Source organism: Ambystoma mexicanum, chromosome 12, assembly GCF_040938575.1.
Source record: "Ambystoma mexicanum isolate Mex_15411 chromosome 12, UKY_AmexF1_1, whole genome shotgun sequence".
Classification (NCBI taxonomy): Eukaryota; Metazoa; Chordata; class Amphibia; order Caudata; family Ambystomatidae; genus Ambystoma; species Ambystoma mexicanum.
Genome location: NC_090936.1, coordinates 1,188,792,525 through 1,188,812,968, shown reverse-complemented (window position 1 = coordinate 1,188,812,968; position 20,444 = coordinate 1,188,792,525). Strand labels below are relative to the sequence as shown.

Genomic DNA, 20,444 nt, shown 5'->3' with positions numbered 1-20,444 from the left:
GATAAGATGCCAGCTAAAATCAGAGGGAAGCCATACAGTAGATGCGTTGCTAACTAGCATCTAATTACCCAGAATGCTCCATTAGCCGCTAGTAAATAGTATGGTCCCTGCCCAGAACAGGCAGGATGAGAGCTTTCGGAGGCTGGCTACGAATTATCAGGCACCATTGGGCTCCCCTTGATGCCGGATGATGGAGCGCCCACCGTGCTGTGTACACATCATTTATTCTTGAAGGACCACAGGCTCACTGACCTTCTTGCCTTCTCCATATATGAGCGGGAACTTCAGGTCTTCGTCCTCAATGGTCTTGTAAGCCCTGTGGGTGGAGAGGGGACAAAATAAGTCTTTTAAACATGCACCCAAGGCACTTTCTGCTGCTTTGCTGCAAACAGGTAACCCTTTAATAGTCTTCACACAAAGAATTTCACCAAAAGAGTGATCAACACCTTTTCAATGGGCGCCATGTCTTTTCGAGAAGCGTTTGTCTAACAATGAACATGTTTACAAACATAATTAAGACATTTAAGCAAAGAACATGTACAGGACACAGCGATTCAGAACTAGGCTCTGCTTTCGACACAGAGAGCATTGGAGCGGTAATTGCCTGGCTATTAGAAAGGAGAGGGACAAGGCCTCTGTCTGCCATTAGGACACAAATATCACCGTGCCTAGTGCAATGTGTACAGCCGTGCCAGATCGTGGGGTAGCAGACACCATTAGATGGCCCGCCGGGGGGGGGGGCTCTGGGGGCCACCTTTGGGAACAGCCACTCATGATAGAGTGCACACAATGTTCTGGGGGCAATGAAGGCACATCTATATTGCTCCTAAACAATTGTGATGCCTGTGCAAAATATGTCATGCCATTCTTGCCTCTGTTAAACAAGTATGCCATATTGCCTTATATGGGGCGGATGTGTCAAATAGGCTGCCTTATCAGGGATAAACCTATGCTGCCTGGCCTGTTCAGCACCACATTTCTCGATCTGCAAATCCATTCAAATCATAACAATGTACACACTAATGTATATCTCAATAAAACTGTGGTAAGTGCGGTATTGCATGCCGGCAGCGGAAACCCACGGAATATCAAGAGCAACTTACCACATGAGTAAACTGAAGCAAGAACAATGGTCACAAAGAAGAGCCTTGTAATGTCAAACATTGGATGTTGGTTCATGGCTACAAGGCAGGCCTATTTCGGACAAGTTACGACTGAGCCTGTGCGGTGCTTAAGGGCACAGCTTCTTTCCCCAAAACAGCAATCAGGCTAAACCACAATTCGAAGGATCGCTCAGTCTAAACAGAACAGCCACAAGATACACCAAATACTTAGACAAATTGGCATATGAGGGATCATTCAAAACTGAAATTCACTGGAGCACCTACAGTTTTACTACAGCACACAGGGCTCCACCTCCATCTGCAGAAACCTCTACAAGTGCTCGCGCTTCGGTATGCCAAGCTTGCCCATTTCCTCTACAAGTGCTCGCGCTTCGGTATGCCAAGCTTGCCCATTTCCTCTACAAGTGCTCGCGCTTCGGTATGCCAAGCTTGCCCATTTCCTCTACAAGTGCTCGCGCTTCGGTATGCCAAGCTTGCCCATTTCCTCTACAAGTGCTCGCGCTTCGGTATGCCAAGCTTGCCCATTTCCTCTACAAGTGCTCGCGCTTCGGTATGCCAAGCTTGCCCATTTCCTCTACAAGTGCTCGCGCTTCGGTATGCCAAGCTTGCCCATTTCCTCTACAAGTGCTCGCGCTTCGGTATGCCAAGCTTGTCCATTTCCTCTACAAGTGCTCGCGCTTCGGTATGCCAAGCTTGCCCATTTCCTCTACAAGTGCTCGCGCTTCGGTATGCCAAGCTTGCCCATTTCCTCTACAAGTGCTCGCGCTTCGGTATGCCAAGCTTGCTCATTTCCTCTACAAGTGCTCGCGCTTCGGTATGCCAAGCTTGCCCATTTCCTCTACAAGTGCTCGCGCTTCGGTATGCCAAGCTTGCCCATTTCCTCTACAAGTGCTCGCGCTTCGGTATGCCAAGCTTGCCCATTTCCTCTACAAGTGCTCGCGCTTTGGTATGCCAAGCTTGCCCATTTCCTCTACTAGTGGCATCGAACCATACACATTGCCAGCCTTTCTAGGGGCGGAATTCACTTTGCAACACAGAGTAGAGTGATGGAACACCTTGCTTCAGCAACTTGCATTGGCCCAAAAGTGGAGCATGAAAATCAGGTGTTCAGTGAAACTGAAATAACATGTCAGTGTTGCAAAGTGGTCAGTATCCGGTCGAGTGGGCTTCGTTGCCACTTTGGCATCAGTGTTTTTCTATTTCGGGAGGTTTATAATGTTTTCACAATATGGGGTTCCTCAAACATTTATTTGCCAACTAACAGTGTAATTTTCAATGACAATTTGAGTGTCTTCTTCTCTCCCAGATGGGCCAAAAGTACTGAGGTAAAAATGCATGTCTGTGGTTTCCAGGACATGGGGCAGCACACACTATCACACTTCCTAATGCACTCAAATGAGTTAAGCATTACTGATATGTTGCCATTGTTTTTCATTTGTTTTATTTTCAATATATAGCACAGGGTTTTCTTTTTTTTTTTTACCGGTCTCATAGTTCTCATTTTAGGTTTGGATGATGGGGTCAGTCAGAAGAAGGAGGCGGACAAAGAGGTGGCATTTCTACTTGTGATTTCATTCAAATAATAAACAAAAGCTTATCTGTCCCCATCAAAAAGGGGGTTTCCCTACCCAACATAATTCTAACTAGGGTGCTCGTCATCAGTGAGGTAGTCCAAATCATTAGTCTGTCCTCTGTCCAAAATCTACCCTAGGCTGACCCTACCACTAAGGGTTGGATCAACCAGCAAAACAAAAAGGGGCTCCAGGAGAAGGACCCCCTTCTCCTGGACAAGTCTTCTCAGCCTTAATAGTCCATCTAAAGATATTTTTTTTAAAAAAGGTAGCGGGTGCCCCTCTCCAGAAAGAACATGGCATGATAACCTGTTCTGAGATGAGAGTTTGCAGCACACGCTTTTTGCTCGCTGTACCTTTCACAGATGGGAAATATACATTTGCATATCAGTCTTTGTCCTGCCCACATGGGCAGTCCAGCAACGAAATGTTATGGCAATTCCTCTCTGAACAAGAGTACCAACAGCAACCCCATACACGTGTTTCAGCCTTGTTGGGCCTCATCAGTGAGTGGAGTTATGCCTCTCTGAGCACAGTGAGAAGGATGTCCACGTCTGGTTCCCCCAGGTAACTCAGGGTGACCAACCCCAAGTTCCTTGGAAACATTTTTCAAAAAAGGTAGCAGGCGCCCCTCTCTAGAAAGAACATGGCATGATAACTTGTTCTGTGGTTTTTTTCCCCGCTTTGAGCATTCGCAGGCATTGTTTTTTGCTCACTGTACCTTTCACAGATGGGAAATATCCATTTGCATATCAGTCTATGTCCCGCCCACTTGGGCAGTCCAGCACCGAAATGCTGTGGCAATTCCCTTCTGAACAAAAGTACCAACAGCAAACAAAAACATTTGTTTCAGCCTTGTTGGGCCTCATCAGTGAGGTGGAGCTGTGCCTCTCTGAGGACAGTGAGCAGGGAGTCAACGTCTGGTTCCTCCAGGTAACTCAGGGTGACTGACGCTGGAAATGCATTGGAGGGACAGGGCCTCCATATCCTTGTCCTTTATTGCTTTATCATGCATGTTCTGTCTTGTTTTCTGTGCAGGGGTTCATGTGAGACTCCTGGCGGTGTGGCTCTTCCTGTATTTGGTTTGATGAACAGACCCTTGGGATACCCTTATGGCACCCATGGGTGGGAGTATGACCATGTACTCCTAGTGTATGTTTTAGGGCACCTGTGTGTGGCCCAAAGAGCAGGGCATGGGCTGGTGGCAGCTCCATGCTGAATTTGACAGGTGCTCCGAGTAGCCTCCATTTTGGGATACCCAGGCCCTGCCGTTGGAATCAGTTGCTTCCTGATAGGAAACAAGATGGCCCCTATGGCCTCTTGCTTTCTATCGCCCGTTACCGTGTCTTCCCGAAGTCCCGGGAAGCCCGGACTCCATCCCTTCCCCTGGCTGGCTGTTGGGAGGAAGTTCCATATATGGTAGTGTGGGGAAGTGCCGATCAGACTGGCTGGAGCCTTCCCAATGACCGTATGTTGTGGGTGGGACCTGGGTGAATGGAGTGTGTGACAAATACGCATTTCATATTGTGGGTGTCTAGTATCTGGTGGTTGACACAATGACCGAGACAACCCTGCCCGAAACTGGTATGAATGCAGTGTGTAGTGCTGAATGACAGAGCACTTGTCCGAATCCACATTCCGTGTTGTGAGTGTCTGGATGGAGAAGAATGGCCTGAATGCACAGTGTGCCTGACTGGCTGGCTGACTGCCTGAATGCCCTTCTGAACGATGTGGTCACCTGAGTGTGACCCAGAAGAATGAGAAGAATTGCTGTTGCTCTACTTCATCGATCTGAAAGCTGTTGTGTCTCCAAGGACTCATCCAAGAGAGAACCTGGTAAGGAGACCTCTCCCCGAGCTACGAGGGCATCGTGCACCAGCTGATCTTTGCCAAAGCTCCCTGGTAGAAAGACCTACGAAAGGCTGCCGACCGGAGACTGGGACCGCCACGGAATCACGAAGAGAAGCACTGGATGTTCCGTCCACCACCGTTGACGGCCACTGTCGCCAACCGGAGCTGCCGGGTCCCTTTGCCTAAGAACATTTGATCCAAGGACTCCCTTGTTCATCACCGTCGACCTCTTCCATCCTGCTGGAGAAAGTCCAGGCTGTCGATGACCGAGGAGAATCCGCTGGTGGGTTTCCCGGCACCCGAAGACCACAGAGATGCTGGATGACTCAACGCCCTTGCTGGGCCAAAGTTCTTCATTAACTCTCTGCCGCAACAACCCATCATCGCCGAGGTGCACAGCACACCTCATCTGCTGCAGGATGTTTGACTGTTCGTCAACGAGAACCGCAAGGACTAAAGCTGCTGCCTCAATGACAAAGTTCACCTTTTCTTCATCACTGGAAACGACCCGTGGCTGCTGTCTTAAAGGGAGTGCACTCAGGAAGGGTCCATCGATTCCCCAACAAAGAACTCTACAACACCAGTTACATTGGGGTTGCATGACTATAGAAGAAGATAAGTCTTTAATAGACAATATATGGACTGGGTTTGTAGTGCACCTTTATTTACAGGTTACCCAGGTGGGGGGGGGATCCTCATAAGGAACTTTGCCTAGTGGTAGGGGCTCAGTATTCCTCCAATTATCTAACCAACTTGTCTTCCTCCTAAGTCTATGGTTGATAATGTTTTGCTGTGTTGATTCGTATGCTATTCGAACGGAGTACAGCTGATGCATTTTAATGGAATCAGAGTAATCGTGGTACCACCTAGAACTGTATATATTTACCATTTTAGAATTGTCGGAGCACAAAGTGTATTATCGTGATTGTGTATATAACCCGTGTATATAACCTTGAACCTTATTTATAAAAAGACTGTGGGCCTCATTACGACCCTGGCGGTAAGGCAACAACGGCGCTGGTAGTGCTACCAGCGCCGTTGTTGACTCACTGCCGCATTACCAGTTCTGCTGGCGGGGCCGTCCTGTACGCCTGGTCAGACCAGCAGTGCAGAGCGGCACCCACTAGCAGAACAGGATGCTAACAACAGTCCCGTCATTAACGGGACCGTTGTTAGCATCCTCCCCATTCCCATTGAGCCCTACAAGGGCTCAAATGGGAATGGGGACATACCGTGTCTGGGTCCCGCAAATGGGAATTACCGGCCTGAAAAGGTCAGAATGGCCCGGCAATTCCCATTTTTCAGGACCCGGACCCAGACCCGAGTTTTGGGGTAGCCATGCCGCTAAAAACGGCATGGCTACTTCCAAACTCGTAATGAGGCCCAGTGGTTTAACTAATACAGTGTGTGGACATTCCTTTGTGGGTGCTTGGGGACTACACTGTACTTAAGAACCAGCCTGCATCACCTCCTGAGAAGCTAGGCCTTATTACTCGTCCATTGCTACCAACAATAGAGAATCTTGGCTGGGGTCCTCTGTGCTTCTCCTCTACCGTATAGAGAGCAGGAGTACAGACATCCCCCTTCGGTCCTTTACAGTGACCAACCCCAAGTTGTTCCTTGCAAACATTTTGTCAAAAAAGAGAGCTTGCGCCCCTCTCCAGAAAGAACATGCCATGATATCCTGTTCTGGGGTTTTTTCCCCACTGAGAGTTTGCAGCCATCGCTTTTTGCTCACTGTACCTTTCACAGATGGGAAATATACATTTGCATATCAGTCTTTGTTCTGCCCACATGGGCAGTCCAGCACCAACATGCTATGGCTCTTAAGATAGTTCCTTGTGATGTAGTTAATCAGTTCCTTTAATTCATCAAGGGGACACTACCACCTTCCCTCAGGTAGCCCCTGTTTTATCTCCAGTTAATTGTTTCCCCACTTCAGTGTCTTGGAATCCACTCCTCTGGATTTCTTTTGCATCAACATCTCTCTCACTTGTACTTGTTTCACAGTCTCTCATTCCACAGAGACCAGTGTCACCGCTCTTTTTTACCACTACGTTATCTACTAAGCACTTCCACTTACATGACCCAACATATAGGTTCTTCTGTTTCTCTTTACTGCTGACTTGCTCTTCCCAATCACTGAGACATGTATTTCACTTTCTTCACTCTTTTTACTGCTTTTGCAATCACTAGGATGAGGGTTGGGAGTCCCTCTGCATTCGTTATATACTCTGCTGCTTTTGCTGTTACTGGAACGAGTATGAGGAGTCCCTTGGTATTCGTTATACACTCTGCTGCTTTCACAGTTACTGGGAAAATGAGAGGAGTCCCTTTGTATTCGTTCTACTCTTTTCTGCTTTTACAGTAATTGGGACGAGTATGATTAATCTTTCGATACTTGCAATACCTATGCTGTTTAGTGCCTTTCTGTGACCCCTACGGGGTCTTCCATTATTCCTGTTGGCTCTTGATTTCGGGTTGGCGTCACTGGTTCTTGAGGATCCTACCAGAATACCCTGGCTTCTCTCTCACAGGATCAAACTTCCCGGGATTCATCTGCTCAGTGAACACGATTCCCTAATGCAGGTCTATCTTTGCATTTCATGCATTTGAACTGGGCCCTCCCTAGTAAAGGATCCTTGATCTTCTCTTCCCCCTTTTCCCCTACCTCCTCGCCTCATAAGCCCCTTCCCCCCAAGGTACTCTTTATTACTCTCTGAATCCCATTCTTTACAGTATTTTCTTTTTGCCATGGAGGACTGATCAGCATTACTCCTTCACTCTTCTTGTTCTCAGTAGATTTGTGTTGGATTCTACTACGGGAAGTGTTATTACAATAGCAAACAGCGATTTGTTCAGGTTGTGTCTTATGAAGTAGTGATGGTCCGAGGAAAGTGGGGCAGGGAGTTCCTGCACGGAACGGGAGTCCTTGTCCACAAGAGGGGAGTCTCTCCCTGTGAGGTCCCGCTTACCGACACCTCTAGGGGGATTGTTGCTTTGCAGTCTCGTCTCCCTAGCCTCACAGGGAAGGGCTCCACTCTGGGGAGAAGTGACAAGATCTTGTGAATCGTCACAATAGTTAGATCTCCTTTATATATTTCTATATTTCTGCTATTTTAAGCCATTAGTCGCTTTTGTGTTTATTATTTTCTGGCTCAACTTTAATATTTGTCATGAGAAAATATTCCCAGACGAATATCAGATGGAGACTATGCCAAGGCTTTGGCAGTAACAATCTCTGTTGACTGCAGCACAATCAACCACATTGTTGCCATTGTCAAAGTTATAAGTGGGTCAAGTTGCGCAGAAGAAATAAGTTGGCCTAAGCCCTCAAAAGTTACTGACTTGCACTCAGTACTGTTTTACTAATTTGTATTTTCCAGAGAGAGGAAGATTGAAGTAAATAGTAATTACTTAGTTTAACAACTGCATTGTCTAGGTAAAGGTGTGGGACATCACTCCCTGTGTGCTAAGCCGATCTGAGAGCCGGTGCAGAGTGAACTCTTCTGAAGCTGGGCACATGGTGGCTATACCAGGTTATTGTGACAGAGATCTAGACACATATAATGGTTATTTCTGTTATCTAATACGCAGATTAACTACAAAGAATTAAAGAGTTTGTACTGATAGACCAAGTCTATGGTGTTTGGAAACATCTGGGCCAGGTAATCTCTCATCAGATATAGAACCTTCTGTCTCTCGCATACAGAGTTCAGTAGAGTTTAGGGACTACTGTAGATAGACGAGTGTTGGTGAGCCATATAGCAACTAAGCCAGAAAAGGCAGCGTTTGGTACACTTTAGTGAATGCCTCACACGGAATGGCCAACTTTTGATTGCCTTTGTCTGCCGTCCAGGTCACGTCTCAATTTCGGAACTGTTCCTGAGGTGTGGTGCAACAGAAACAAGTAATGATGTTTCCAAAAAATAAGCAGGATTTGGGGTGAGAGGGAACAAATACTGGGCTTCATTACAAGTATGGTGGAGCTGGAAGGAATTGGTGGTAACGGAACTTGGCGTTCCAGCAGAGCTTTGGTTGTTGAGCAAGCTATGAGATATAGCAGATGGAACTGTTAAAAGATGATGGTTTTTTAAATGCATTTATTTATATACAGGAGGAACACTGTTCTTTTGATCACAAAAGAACGTACAATAGATAAGAAATCAGATTTGACGGGTAGCAGTGAGCTTCTTACAATGGGGTGAGTTTGAGGGACATTCTGACCAGGTTGTGGAGGAGAGTAAATGAGACAGTCACAAGGTGCCTGACATCCACAATCTTGTTGCCTCTAACAGCCCACGTGCATCAAACTGCATGCATATTTGGACTCCCTCACCCAGATCCACTGGAAAATACGAAGCAAACAACTTCTAAGATGGCCACCGCCCAGATTTGCTCATTTGCCTGACCCTGTATTGCTGTGTGCCTGTCCTCACTTGCACCGGATTGGCTGCTGTATTGGTTTTTACTTTAGCCCAATAGCCGACAGGCTTCTAGGCGGCCTATGAAGTCAGGCCTGTGCTGAGGGAGCTGATAGAGCGCCACAGGTGCCAGGTGCCATGATTCTTTGTGCATTTGAACTGCCTCCATTTACTACTTAGGTGAGTCTAGCCCATGCTCCCTACAGCGTAGATAACCATAAACATTATCACGCTAGGCCCATATAGACTACTGACTATTATCTTGCTGCTACATCTACCAGTCGCAGCGTAATGGACATTGATAACAAATTGCCTTTCTATGCCTAATTTACTACACTCATTGTTGACTGAGACCACCACGCTTAGCTTTGCACATAAGTGTGTGAGAATATGTGGTCCCCACAATGTCTATACGATTAGCACATGTACGACATCTTTAACCTGTTGCCTAGCCATTGATATTGAATGCCTGCATATACAAATCGCCATTGTTGATTATCAATACCATCGCCTATAGTGATAGCTGACTCCTTTAATACTTCCAGCCTTTACCTACACTATCTAGCATTACCATAATGTTCATTTTTGATAACTATACCCTGCTGCCCTAGACATTCTTTAATTCAACTGCAGCTGGCCTATGCACTGTTCAAGTGTCTGCTTAGTTTGATCAGCCTATTGACTTAACCTAGTCTGTACTATCGTGCATGCCTGAACCACTCATTTGGTCCATGTTTACAATGTTTACTATCTTCCTGCACCTGACTGCCCTTAGGTTGATAATGTATCCTATGGACACACACCCCATAGATATGTCCACTAAAAACCAGAAATGCACTCCTAGACTGGATGTGACCTCCCTAAGCACGCAACAGACCCCAGGAAATGAACCCACTCCTAAACTCATTATAACTAACATTCCATGTGACCTTACACAAAGGAACTCCAAGCTACGCTCGAGATTACCCAAGATATACGAACTGCCTGTTAGATACCTTATTACTTGTGCTCATAATAGGAATCATCACAAGGATACTGTAAAACTAAACTACTCCTCTGTAAACGCTGCTACCAACCACAAAGACAAAACAGACAAACACTACAAACGACACACCAGCCCAGCCAAACACAATAGATCTGCATTACCCAGCCCTACCCTTAAAGGAGCACTTATTAATGCCAGGTCATTAATAGCCCATGCCACAGAAATTGCCGACATCATAGAAACAGGCAACTATGACTTCTTAGCCATTACCGAAACTTGGTTACACCAAGCAGCCGGACCAGCCCTGATGCTCTCTGTGCCCACTAATTACACTATTTTCAGGGAAGACAGAACTAACTCCCATGGAGGAGGCTTGAACTCATTGCCAAAACTGATTTGTCAATCGGAATAGAAACATCCCTGCACACCAAATCTTGTGAGTCCCTAACTGTCAAGCATCTAACCTCCAACTCATAAACCATTAACATACACCTCATCTATAGGCCACCAGGACCCATTGGTTCTTTCGAAGAGGACATTTCTATGATACTCTCCGATAACTTCAAAAACGCATCTCAAGCCATTCTATTAGGAGACCTGAACTTGGGCTTTAATGATCCTAAAGACACACAAGCCACAACATTGCCAATGTCCTATCGTAGCTTGGCTATAACCAAAGAGTGACACAGCCTACCCATGAGAAAGGCCGAACACTTGACTGGGTGGCTGACCATAAATGCAACACAACTATTACCTCCATCAGTCCACAAGTTTGGACAGACCATGCGCTTAAAGCCTTCTCTATAGATATTAAAATCCCCCAACCCCAACAGAACAGTATAGCACCTCCAACGCTAACAAGGAACAAAAAAAAAACATAACCACAGACCGGTTATTACCGCTAATTCTACCTACCCGAAACTCACTGCCCGACAATCTTGATCCCTCATTGCTAGTCAACGAATTCAACACAATTATGGCCAATGCCCTTGACAATATTGCCCCGCTAATAAATAAGAAACAGCAAACCTAGAGCACAGCTAAATGCCTGGTTTACTCCCTATTTGAAATCACTAAGGCTAGAAAAGCGCAAGTGTGAACCCTCCTGGAGACTAGCCCCCTCAGAAGCGAATAAAGCTACCCTTACCGACATATCTACAATACAAATCTGAAATCAAGCGAGCTAAAAGAGAAAGCTTTGACATAAGAATAATGCAAGCCAAATCAGGAACTAGGGAACTCTTTACAATCCTAAAGGAACTAGAGAACCCCATCCCGGTACCTGATAACTGTGTCAAAAACAAGGTATGGTGTTCTGACATACAGAAAGCCCTTGGCGACAAAATTGCCACCCTCCAAGCTAAAATTGCTAAGAAAAAACTAAACCTACCTCCCACAACTACCCAAACTAACATACCTTGTACTTCGGCCAAACCTGAATTAAGATTCAACTTCACCAAAGTATCCATATTGGAGGTTGAAAAAAGAATCCTATCACTTAAACCATCAAACTGTCGAGGCGATAACTGCCCGGCGCAAATAATAAAAGATGCTGTAGAGACCTATCACCATTTATCTCAAAACTCATCAACTTCTCATTCTCATCAGGTATCATACCAAGTAATCTTAAGCAATCTTGGGTCCGCCCCCCTCCTCAAGAAGCAATCACTAGACCCGGCCATACCCACAAACTATAGGCCCATCACCACAGTGCCATTTTTACTAAAGATATTGGATAGAGTGGCCTACTTACAGATCCAGAAATTCTTGGAACTGCACCAGCTCCTAGGTTCGCGGCAATTAGTATTCCGACCACAGCACGGAACCGAAACAGCACTTATCTTAAGACACAGGTTGACGAGCTGAGAGACCAAGGAAAAACGGCCCTGCTTCTCCTTCTGGGTCTCTCTGCAGCTTTCGACCTGGTGGATCATAAAGTGCCTGCAACCACCTAGAGTCTGCAGCACATTTCTCAGCCCAGGCTATAGCATGGGTCAAATCTTTCCCAAGCGAAAGAACCATGAGGGTCTTCTCCACCTCAGCTGCTGCAGACCCTGCTCCTATCACGTGCGGTGTACCCCAAGGATCATGCATCTCCCCTACCATGTATAACATTTTTTACTAAGCCCCTGTTTGATGATTTGGACCTTCTAGTGTCACCTGCACTAACTATGCAGATGACACCCAGATTCTCATCCCACTTTCTGGGGATTACAATCAGGATTTGGCCTCGGTGAATAGGATATAGCTCATCATCCAGGCACGTCATGGTCTATGCCTGAATGATGACAAAATGGAACTCATCATTCTGGGGACTACACTGAACATCAAGAAACTTAGCCAAGACTACACAACTTTTGTCATAGACGGCCATACAATTAAAGTTGCCAAGGAGGTAAAAACACTAGGTTTTTTACCTCGACTCCTGCCTCACCTTGGCAAAGCAAGTAAACACTATGGCATCCTCCACAGCCTATTCTTGTAAATTGATCAGATCAGCTAGACCTCCTCTCTACAAATAGTTGCACCACATTGGCAAGAGCACTCGTGTTGTTCAAACTGGTTTATTGCAATGTCCTCTCTTTGGGGTCTAATAAATACATCACGCAAAAAATCCAAATACTGCAAAACAATGCCCTTAGAGCGGCACTAGGAATCTCCAAGAGAGCTCAGATATCAACGACAAGAAGACAATCTAACTGGCTCTCCACAGTCGACAAAATTAAACGCAAAACTGCTTCTATAACATTCAAGAGTCTCAACAACCTAGCACCAAGCTACATAATAGAGATTTAAAAGAAGAGTTGCATCTAGACCCACGAGAGCTGCCTATACGATCTGCCTATCAGTTCCCCCGTTAAAAATGACCACAACTGGTGGAAATAGTTTCCCCGTCAAAGCTGCCCAATTGTGGAACTCCCTCCCACCCACATTAAGGATGGACCAATCATACCCACATTTTACAACAAATGTGATTAAGTGGCTTAATGAAAATTGACCTATAGTCCAGCCTCATGACCCAGTTGACCTAGCAAACAAATTGGACTTTTGAACTTTGTGCGCGCCCGCATTGCATTTGGACTACTTACTGTATTGAATCCTCAGCTGTAATGTATATTTATTACCTGTTGTATTGTACTAATCTGCATTTTGTCTATGTAACCTGTAACCCATAAGCAACTTGTAAGCCTAAAGCCTTTTTGTTCCCGCGCCCTGATACCGTTGGGTCTGGTGCGTGCTACAAATAAACAAACAATACATAAGTGGACATACATAGTTTAAGGGCAATGAAAATTAGAAATGTTTAAGTGCAGGTCGGTGGTACGGCCAGCTAGGCTCGGGATGTGACCATGATGGGTGACGGCCTAGTCTAGAGAGGAGGCAGAGGAAGTAAGGAACAAATGCAGGTTAGAGGCGAGGGAAAATGTTAGCTAGCAGGCCGATGAGAGGTAGGTTAAGAGGATAACTCTGAGGCGAGGAGGTAGGTTTTTAGTTTGGTTTTAAACAAATCTGTGTGGGATGTTTCTCGGATGTCCAGGGGCAGAGAATTCCATGCAAGTGGAGCAAGAGGAGAGAAAGAGCAGAAGCGAGAGGAAGCACGGGGAGGTGAGGAGCCCCAAGGTTAGTCGAGGAGGCAGAGATTACGAGAAGGCTTGCAGAGTTGGATAGAGGAGAATGGATACTGTGCTACCTTACCGTGGATAGACTTGTGAACCAGGAGAAGAAATGTATGTTGTGCTCGCTTCAAGCCTGGGGGCCCCCCCATCAATGGAGTCTGGGTCACGACAAGCCAGATTCTGCCCAATATCTGGACAGGATGCACCTGGCAGTGTGTGACGCACCACAACGTATAGCCAGCAATTGTTACTGGATAACCTTCTCAGTGCCTCTGGGAATACCTAGATGTGTGGATAGGACTAGGAACAGACTGGTTGTTATGGCCTCTCAAACTGCCCCAACTGTAATATATGAGAAAATTAGAGATGGGACAGGTAATGTTGGTAGGTAATGGGATCTGTTGGGAAGGGTGGGCAACTTGGTCATCTTTACTCAGGACTGAATTTTTTGAGGCAAATGATATAGATTTCTTGGTTAAAACCAGCGCTAAGACACAATGGGCCTCCTTATGGGTCTGGCGGTAACCCTGCCGGTGTACCGGCGGGTTGCCGCCACACCCGTGAAAAATTACTGGTTCCGACTTCCCGGGCTTCCAAATCTGGCGGCCAGGAAGTCAGGTGCCGGCAATTCCGTTAATCCCCATTACCATAGAACTCTATGGGAATGGGGGACACAGAAACATCGGCACCGTTGTTAACGGTGCCGGTGCTTCCGTGACGGCTTTGCCTGCTGTGACCGCTGTGCCCCACAGTGTCAGACATGTCGGGCACAGCGGCTCCAGCAGGCAAACCCATCGTTTCCCGATCTGGAAACAGTGCCGGTAAGCTTACCGGCACCGTTGTTTCCGGACCAGCAAACTTAGAATGAGGCCCAAGGTCTTCTGGCCAATGATATGGTCTAGGTTTGTAATTTTGGAGTATGAGGTGCCAGTGAATTGCTCCCTTGTGCTCCTCCAAGTTGCTTAGAGATTTTACCGCAGGCTTAAAGATGACTGAAGTAAAGAAACAGTTGCATATTTGAAGGGCCAGAATTTGATGAGGAAAAAGAAGCATTTTAGGTCACTCACTGGAATGACACCCTGTGCACCACATTTTGAGATAGGTTTAGTACCTGAAGGTAGCAGAGGTACACCTGCGATCACATCAGCCATATTTGTACGAAGCCATTTAGTTCTCTTAGCCAGATTAGTTATTCGCTCGTGCAGACCTCATACCACTGTACCTCCAATAATGGCAGAAAGTAACTTCTTTCACTTCGAGTACCGTGAAGACAGACGTGCATAAATGTGATAGGGATTTAGATCAAGAAACAGATGCCCTGTGATTACCGACATTCGGATTGTCTTAAGGGGATTAAAGGCCTGTCCACGTAGACCCCAAGAAATCCTTAACATTGCAACAGAGCAGGGAATATCTTGGGTACTTATTGTACATGAAGTGCAACAATGCAACAAGGCAGATTTATTATTTTATATGCACTTTCATAGAGATCACTTGATCTGGTCTGTGGCACTCTGCATGTCATCTGCTCTGCTGTAGTCATGCATGGATGGAGCTCCTCTGCTGTGGATGTGCATTCTATGCATGGGTGGAGCTGCTCTGCTGTGGATGTGCATTCTATGCGTGGGTGGAGCTGCTCTGCTGTAGAGGTGCATTCTATGCGTGGGGGGAGCTGCTCTGCTGTAGAGGTGCATTCTATGCGTTGGGGGAGCTGCTCTGCTGTAGTCGTGCATCGATGGAGCTGCTCTGCTGTGGATGTGCATTCTGTGTGTGGGGGGAGCTGCTCTGCTGTAGATGTGCATTCTATGCGTGGGTGGAGCTGCTCTGCTGTGGATGTGCATTCTATGCGTGGGTGGAGCTGCTCTGCTGTGGATGTGCATTCTATGCGTGGGTGGAGCTGCTCTGCTATGGATGTGCATTCTATGCGTGGGTGGAGCTGCTCTGCTGTGGATGTGCATTCTATGCGTGGGTGGAGCTGCTCTGCTGTGGATGTGCATTCTATGTGTGGGTGGAGCTGCTCTGCTGTGGATGTGCATGCATGGAGCTGCTCTGCTGTAGCTGTCCATTCTATGCGTGGATGGCACTGCTCTGCTGTAGATGTGCATTCTATGCATGGGTGGAGCTGCTCTGCTGTGGATGTGCATTCTATGCGTGGGTGGAGCTGCTCGGCTATGGATGTGCATTCTATGTGTGGGTGGAGCTGCTCTGCTGTGGATGTGCATTCTATGCGTGGGTGGAGATGCTCTGCTGTAGTCATGCATGGATGGCGCTGCTCTGCTGTAGCTGTGCATTCTATGCATGGGTGGAGCTGCTCTGCTGTGGATGTGCATTCTATGCGTGGGTGGAGCTGCTCTGCTGTGGATGTGCATGGATGGAGCTGCTCTGCTGTAGCTGTGCATTCTATGCGTGGGTGGAGCTGCTCTGCTGTGGATGTGCATTCTATGCGTGGATGGAGCTGCTCTGCTGTAGCTGTGCATTCTATGCATGGGTGGAGCTGCTCTGCTATGGATGTGCATTCTATGCGTGGGTGAGCTGCTCTGCTGTAGATGTCCATTCTCTTCGTGGATTGAGCTCCTCTGCTGTGGATGTGCATTCTATGCGTGGGTGAGCTGCTCTGCTGTAGATGTCCATTCTCTTCGTGGATTGAGCTCCTCTGCTGTGGATGTGCGTTCTATGCGTGGGTGGAGCTGCTCTGCTGTAGTCGTGCATGGATGGAGCTGCTCTGCTGTAGATGTGCATTCTATGCGTGGGTGGAGCTGCTCTGCTGTAGATGTCCATTCTATGCGTGGGTGAGCTGCTCTGCTGTAGATATCTATTCTCTTCGTGGATTCAGCTCCTCTGCTGTGGATGTGCATTCTATGCGTTGGTGGAGCTGCTCTGCTGTAGTCGTGCATGGATGGAGCTGCTCTGCTGTAGATGTGCATTCTATGTGTGGGTGGAGCTGCTCTGCTGTGGATGTGCATTCTATGTGTGGTGGAGCTGCTCTGCTGTGGATGTGCATTCTATGCGTGGGTGGAGCTGCTCTGCTGTAGATGTGCATTCTATGCGTGGGTGGAGCTGCTCTGCTGTGGATGTGCATGGATGGAGCTGCTCTGCTGTAGCTGTGCATTCTATGCATGGGTGGAGCTGCTCTGCTGTGGATGTGCATTCTATGCGGGGGTGAGCTGCTCTGCTGTAGATGTCCATTCTCTTCGTGGATTGAGCTCCTCTGCTGTGGATGTGCATTCTATGTGTGGGTGGAGCTGCTCTGCTGTAGATGTCCATTCTCTTCGTGGATTGAGCTCCTCTGCTGTGGATGTGCATTCTATGCGTGGGTGGAGCTGCTCTGCTGTGGATGTGCATTCTATTCGTGGGTGGAGCTGCTCTGCTGTAGTCGTGCATGGATGGAGCTGCTCTGCTGTAGATGTGCATTCTATGCGTGGGTGGAGCTGCTCTGCTGTAGCTGTCCATTCTATGCGTGGGTGGAGATGCTCTGCTGTAGATGTCCATTCTATGCGTGGGTGGAGATTCTCTGCTGTAGTCGTGCATGGATGGAGCTGCTCTGCTGTAGATGTGCATTCTATGCGTGGGTGGAGCTGCTCTGCTGTAGCTGTCCATTCTATGCGTGGGTGGAGATGCTCTGCTGTAGATGTGCATTCTATGCGTGGGTGGAGATTCTCTGCTGTAGTCGTGCATGGATGGAGCTGCTCTGCTGTAGATGTGCATTCTATGCATGGATGGAGCTGCTCTGCTGTAGATGTGCATTCTATGCATGGATGGAGCTGCTCTGCTGTAGCTGTCCATTCTATGCGTGGGTGGAGATGCTCTGCTGTAGATGTGCATTCTATGCGTGGGTGGAGATTCTCTGCTGTAGTCGTGCATGGATGGAGCTGCTCTGCTGTAGATGTGCATTCTATGCATGGATGGAGCTGCTCTGCTGTAGCTGTCCATTCTATGCGTGGGTGGAGATGCTCTGCTGTAGATGTGCATTCTATGCGTGGGTGGAGATTATCTGCTGTAGTCGTGCATAGATGGAGCTGCTCTGCTGTAGATGTGCATTCTATGCATGGATGGAGCTGCTCTGCTGTAGCTGTCCATTCTATGCGTGGGTGGAGATGCTCTGCTGTAGTCGTGCATGGATGGAGCTGCTCTGCTGTAGCTGTGCATTCTATGCGTGGGTGGAGATGCTCTGCTGTAGAGGTGCATTCTGTGCTTGGGTGGAGCTGCTCTGCTGTAGATGTCCATTCTATGCATGGGCGAGCTGCTCTGCTGTAGATGTCCATTCTCTTCGTGGATTGAGCTCCTCTGCTGTGGAAGTGCATTCTATGCATGGGTGGAGCTGCTCTGCTGTAGATGTCCATTCTATGCATGCAGGTATCTTGTCTGCAGTAAGCTATGTATTTTCGTTTGCTCTTTGCTCTACTGAAGCTGGGCATTTGTTGCATCTGCTCTGCTGTAGTCATGCATGGATTGAGTTGCCCTGCTGCGGATGTGCATTTTTGGACATAACTGCTCTGTATGTGCATGTATCAAGCGCTACTAAGCAACACCTGGCGGTCTATTCTTTGGAAATTAAGACCAACGGCGGGATAGAAAGTTTTTACTGGCTGTGGCAACTAAATTGTTTCTCCAATTTATGGTGCAGAACCCCTAAACCCCTACTCCCGCCGCTGGTTATCCAACACACAAGTGGGGGATTTAAAAACGCGTGTGCTGTGGATGACGCAAAGCCATTGGGGGCCTAGGGTGTTGCTCCCCATCTTTGCATGCGCCCTTCAGAGATTTGCGGACTGTCTCCGCCTCTTCATCCGACATGGGATGCCCAAAGGTGGTTTCCACTTTCCTGAACTTATGGGTGTGGCGAGTGAGACATGGACTCCAGAAAATAGGTAGCACGTTTAATAGCGAGACTCAGGATGGTGGATCGTAGTGTGTGAGACGAGGTTCTGACATGTATTAGGAAGTGGTTTACCTTTACGTTTAGATTTGTAGCCGATGAATTTGGCATTTTACATTTTGTATTGTGTTTTTTATGTCCTTTTTGTAATTATGTATTTTTTTTTATATGTTTTTATTGGCATTCATATGGTTACAGCCGTGCACATCAATTTTCATTTTTCATGCCTACATTTAGGTTAATAACAACAAATAACTTAACAAACAACTTCCTAACGTACCATGTGTTACTTTATAACATCAGTTGGGTGCAAACTCTTCATTGTCTGGGGGTTAGCTCTTTTTGTACTCTTCATGTCCACCGTTTGGCCAATGTCAATTGGGTGCTGTGGAATGATCAACTGGGCGCACCGTGGGCGATTCCTTCATTAATTGGCGCACTCATGGGGGTTTGTCGTCAGACGGGTGAAACATGTCCCAGATCAACGCTTTCCATGCTAGACACTTGTCGTTACCATCATGTTCCGTTCTGTTCGCTCCCTCCACCCACACCTTGGTCTCTGCCTCGGCCCACCTTTCAAATTCCTTTTGCCATTTTCCATATTGTTGTTATTATGCATTGCTATAGTTTTATGTCTGTAATTACACTTTGCTAAGCAGTAGACTTGAAGGCTCATTAAAATAAACACCCAGCACACATGCCTATGCTTAAAGGATTGAACCCCTAAAGATGGGAGGGGAGCAAATGCAACCCATCACCTGAATCAGAAACTATAGAACCTGGAAACATGGGATCAAATCCCAGGTTCTCCAATTCACCAAATTGTTTGATCCTGGTCAAATCACGTTACAACACTGAGTTTTGTTAACTGCTAACATTGGGATTGCCTAGATTGAATTTTTAATCTATGCGGAAAAAAAAGGCTAAATAAAATGCACGCTTTAAGGGAGTCTGCATTGTGATGAACCAGCAATGATTCCCCCAGAAAACCTGGCTTGGGACCCTTTTCACGTGGCCAGGGAAAGGCAGGCGCTTTCTGATCCTGACCCTGGGGGTGGTGTTCTGCGGGATAATCACATGATGGCGGGAAGCAGGTAAGGAGGAATGGGAAACACCTTTATTCAACTTTCCCCAAAACCCCACTCTTCTAATGGCTTATTGTAAAACATCAGACATTTTGTCATTAGGGACCTCAAGTCCCATAATTCCCCAAGTACTGGGACGAAGAAGAGGGCTACAAAGGTACAATGTTGCAGCAGTGGTCAGATTGTTAATTCAGATGACCCACACCTGAGGGAGACAGAGTCTTAATAGGGCCCCTCAGCTGCCGGCCATAGAGAAGAGCACAGAATGCAAGAAGCATAGGGACTCGTGCAGGCAGCCCAGGCAGAAGCTGGAGGAGAGAGAAGACTCTGGGATCACTGTTCATAAGATATCAACTGCTGGTCCTGAGAGGCTCTGTGTCTCCTGAAACCTGAAGTGCAGAGGTCTTGCAGCAGGAAGCGTGCAAGAGGGAAGCTTTCCTTCCCAGGAGGCTGTCTGCGGTGGCTGGTGTGCACTCAAGGGACTTGAGGATGTCTCTGGTGGTGGGCGTGGACCAGAGGGTCTCAAGCGCAAGAGGCGCTCCAGTTGCGGGTGACGGCGGGCTAAGAGTAGCAGTTTGCTATGTCGTGAGCAGCCACAAAAGCAGAAGTTCGGCAAGCGGCATGGGGATCACAAGCACGCGCCTTACCCGGTGAGTCCACAGGCTGGTAGTGACCCCAGAGCACTCTGTACCCACTCGCATGTGTAAGGCAGGCGTTCAGCGAATAAGCAGCACTCTAGTATGAGTGAAAGTAGCTCTGAAAGTAATACTGAATATCAAACAATTGAAAAGCACCAAAAGCAGCACTCGCGTATGAGTGAAAGTGGTTTTCAAAGTAAACCTGAATACCGAACTATTGAAAAGCAGCCAAGACCATATGTAACAAAAGCAAATGACTAACTTTAAACATGC

The 20,444-nt window shown here is 47.2% G+C and overlaps 1 protein-coding gene across 1 annotated transcript in view; it reads right to left on the bottom strand.

The window, feature by feature from the left end:
* Positions 1-20,444, bottom strand: part of PPM1H (protein phosphatase, Mg2+/Mn2+ dependent 1H) — a 625,702-nt gene that overhangs the window by 130,258 nt on the left and 475,000 nt on the right. Inside the window, exon 7 of the mRNA XM_069629843.1 lies at positions 253-316. Within this exon, the coding sequence (XP_069485944.1) occupies positions 253-316 (64 nt within the window). The remainder of the gene's footprint in view (positions 1-252; positions 317-20,444) is intronic.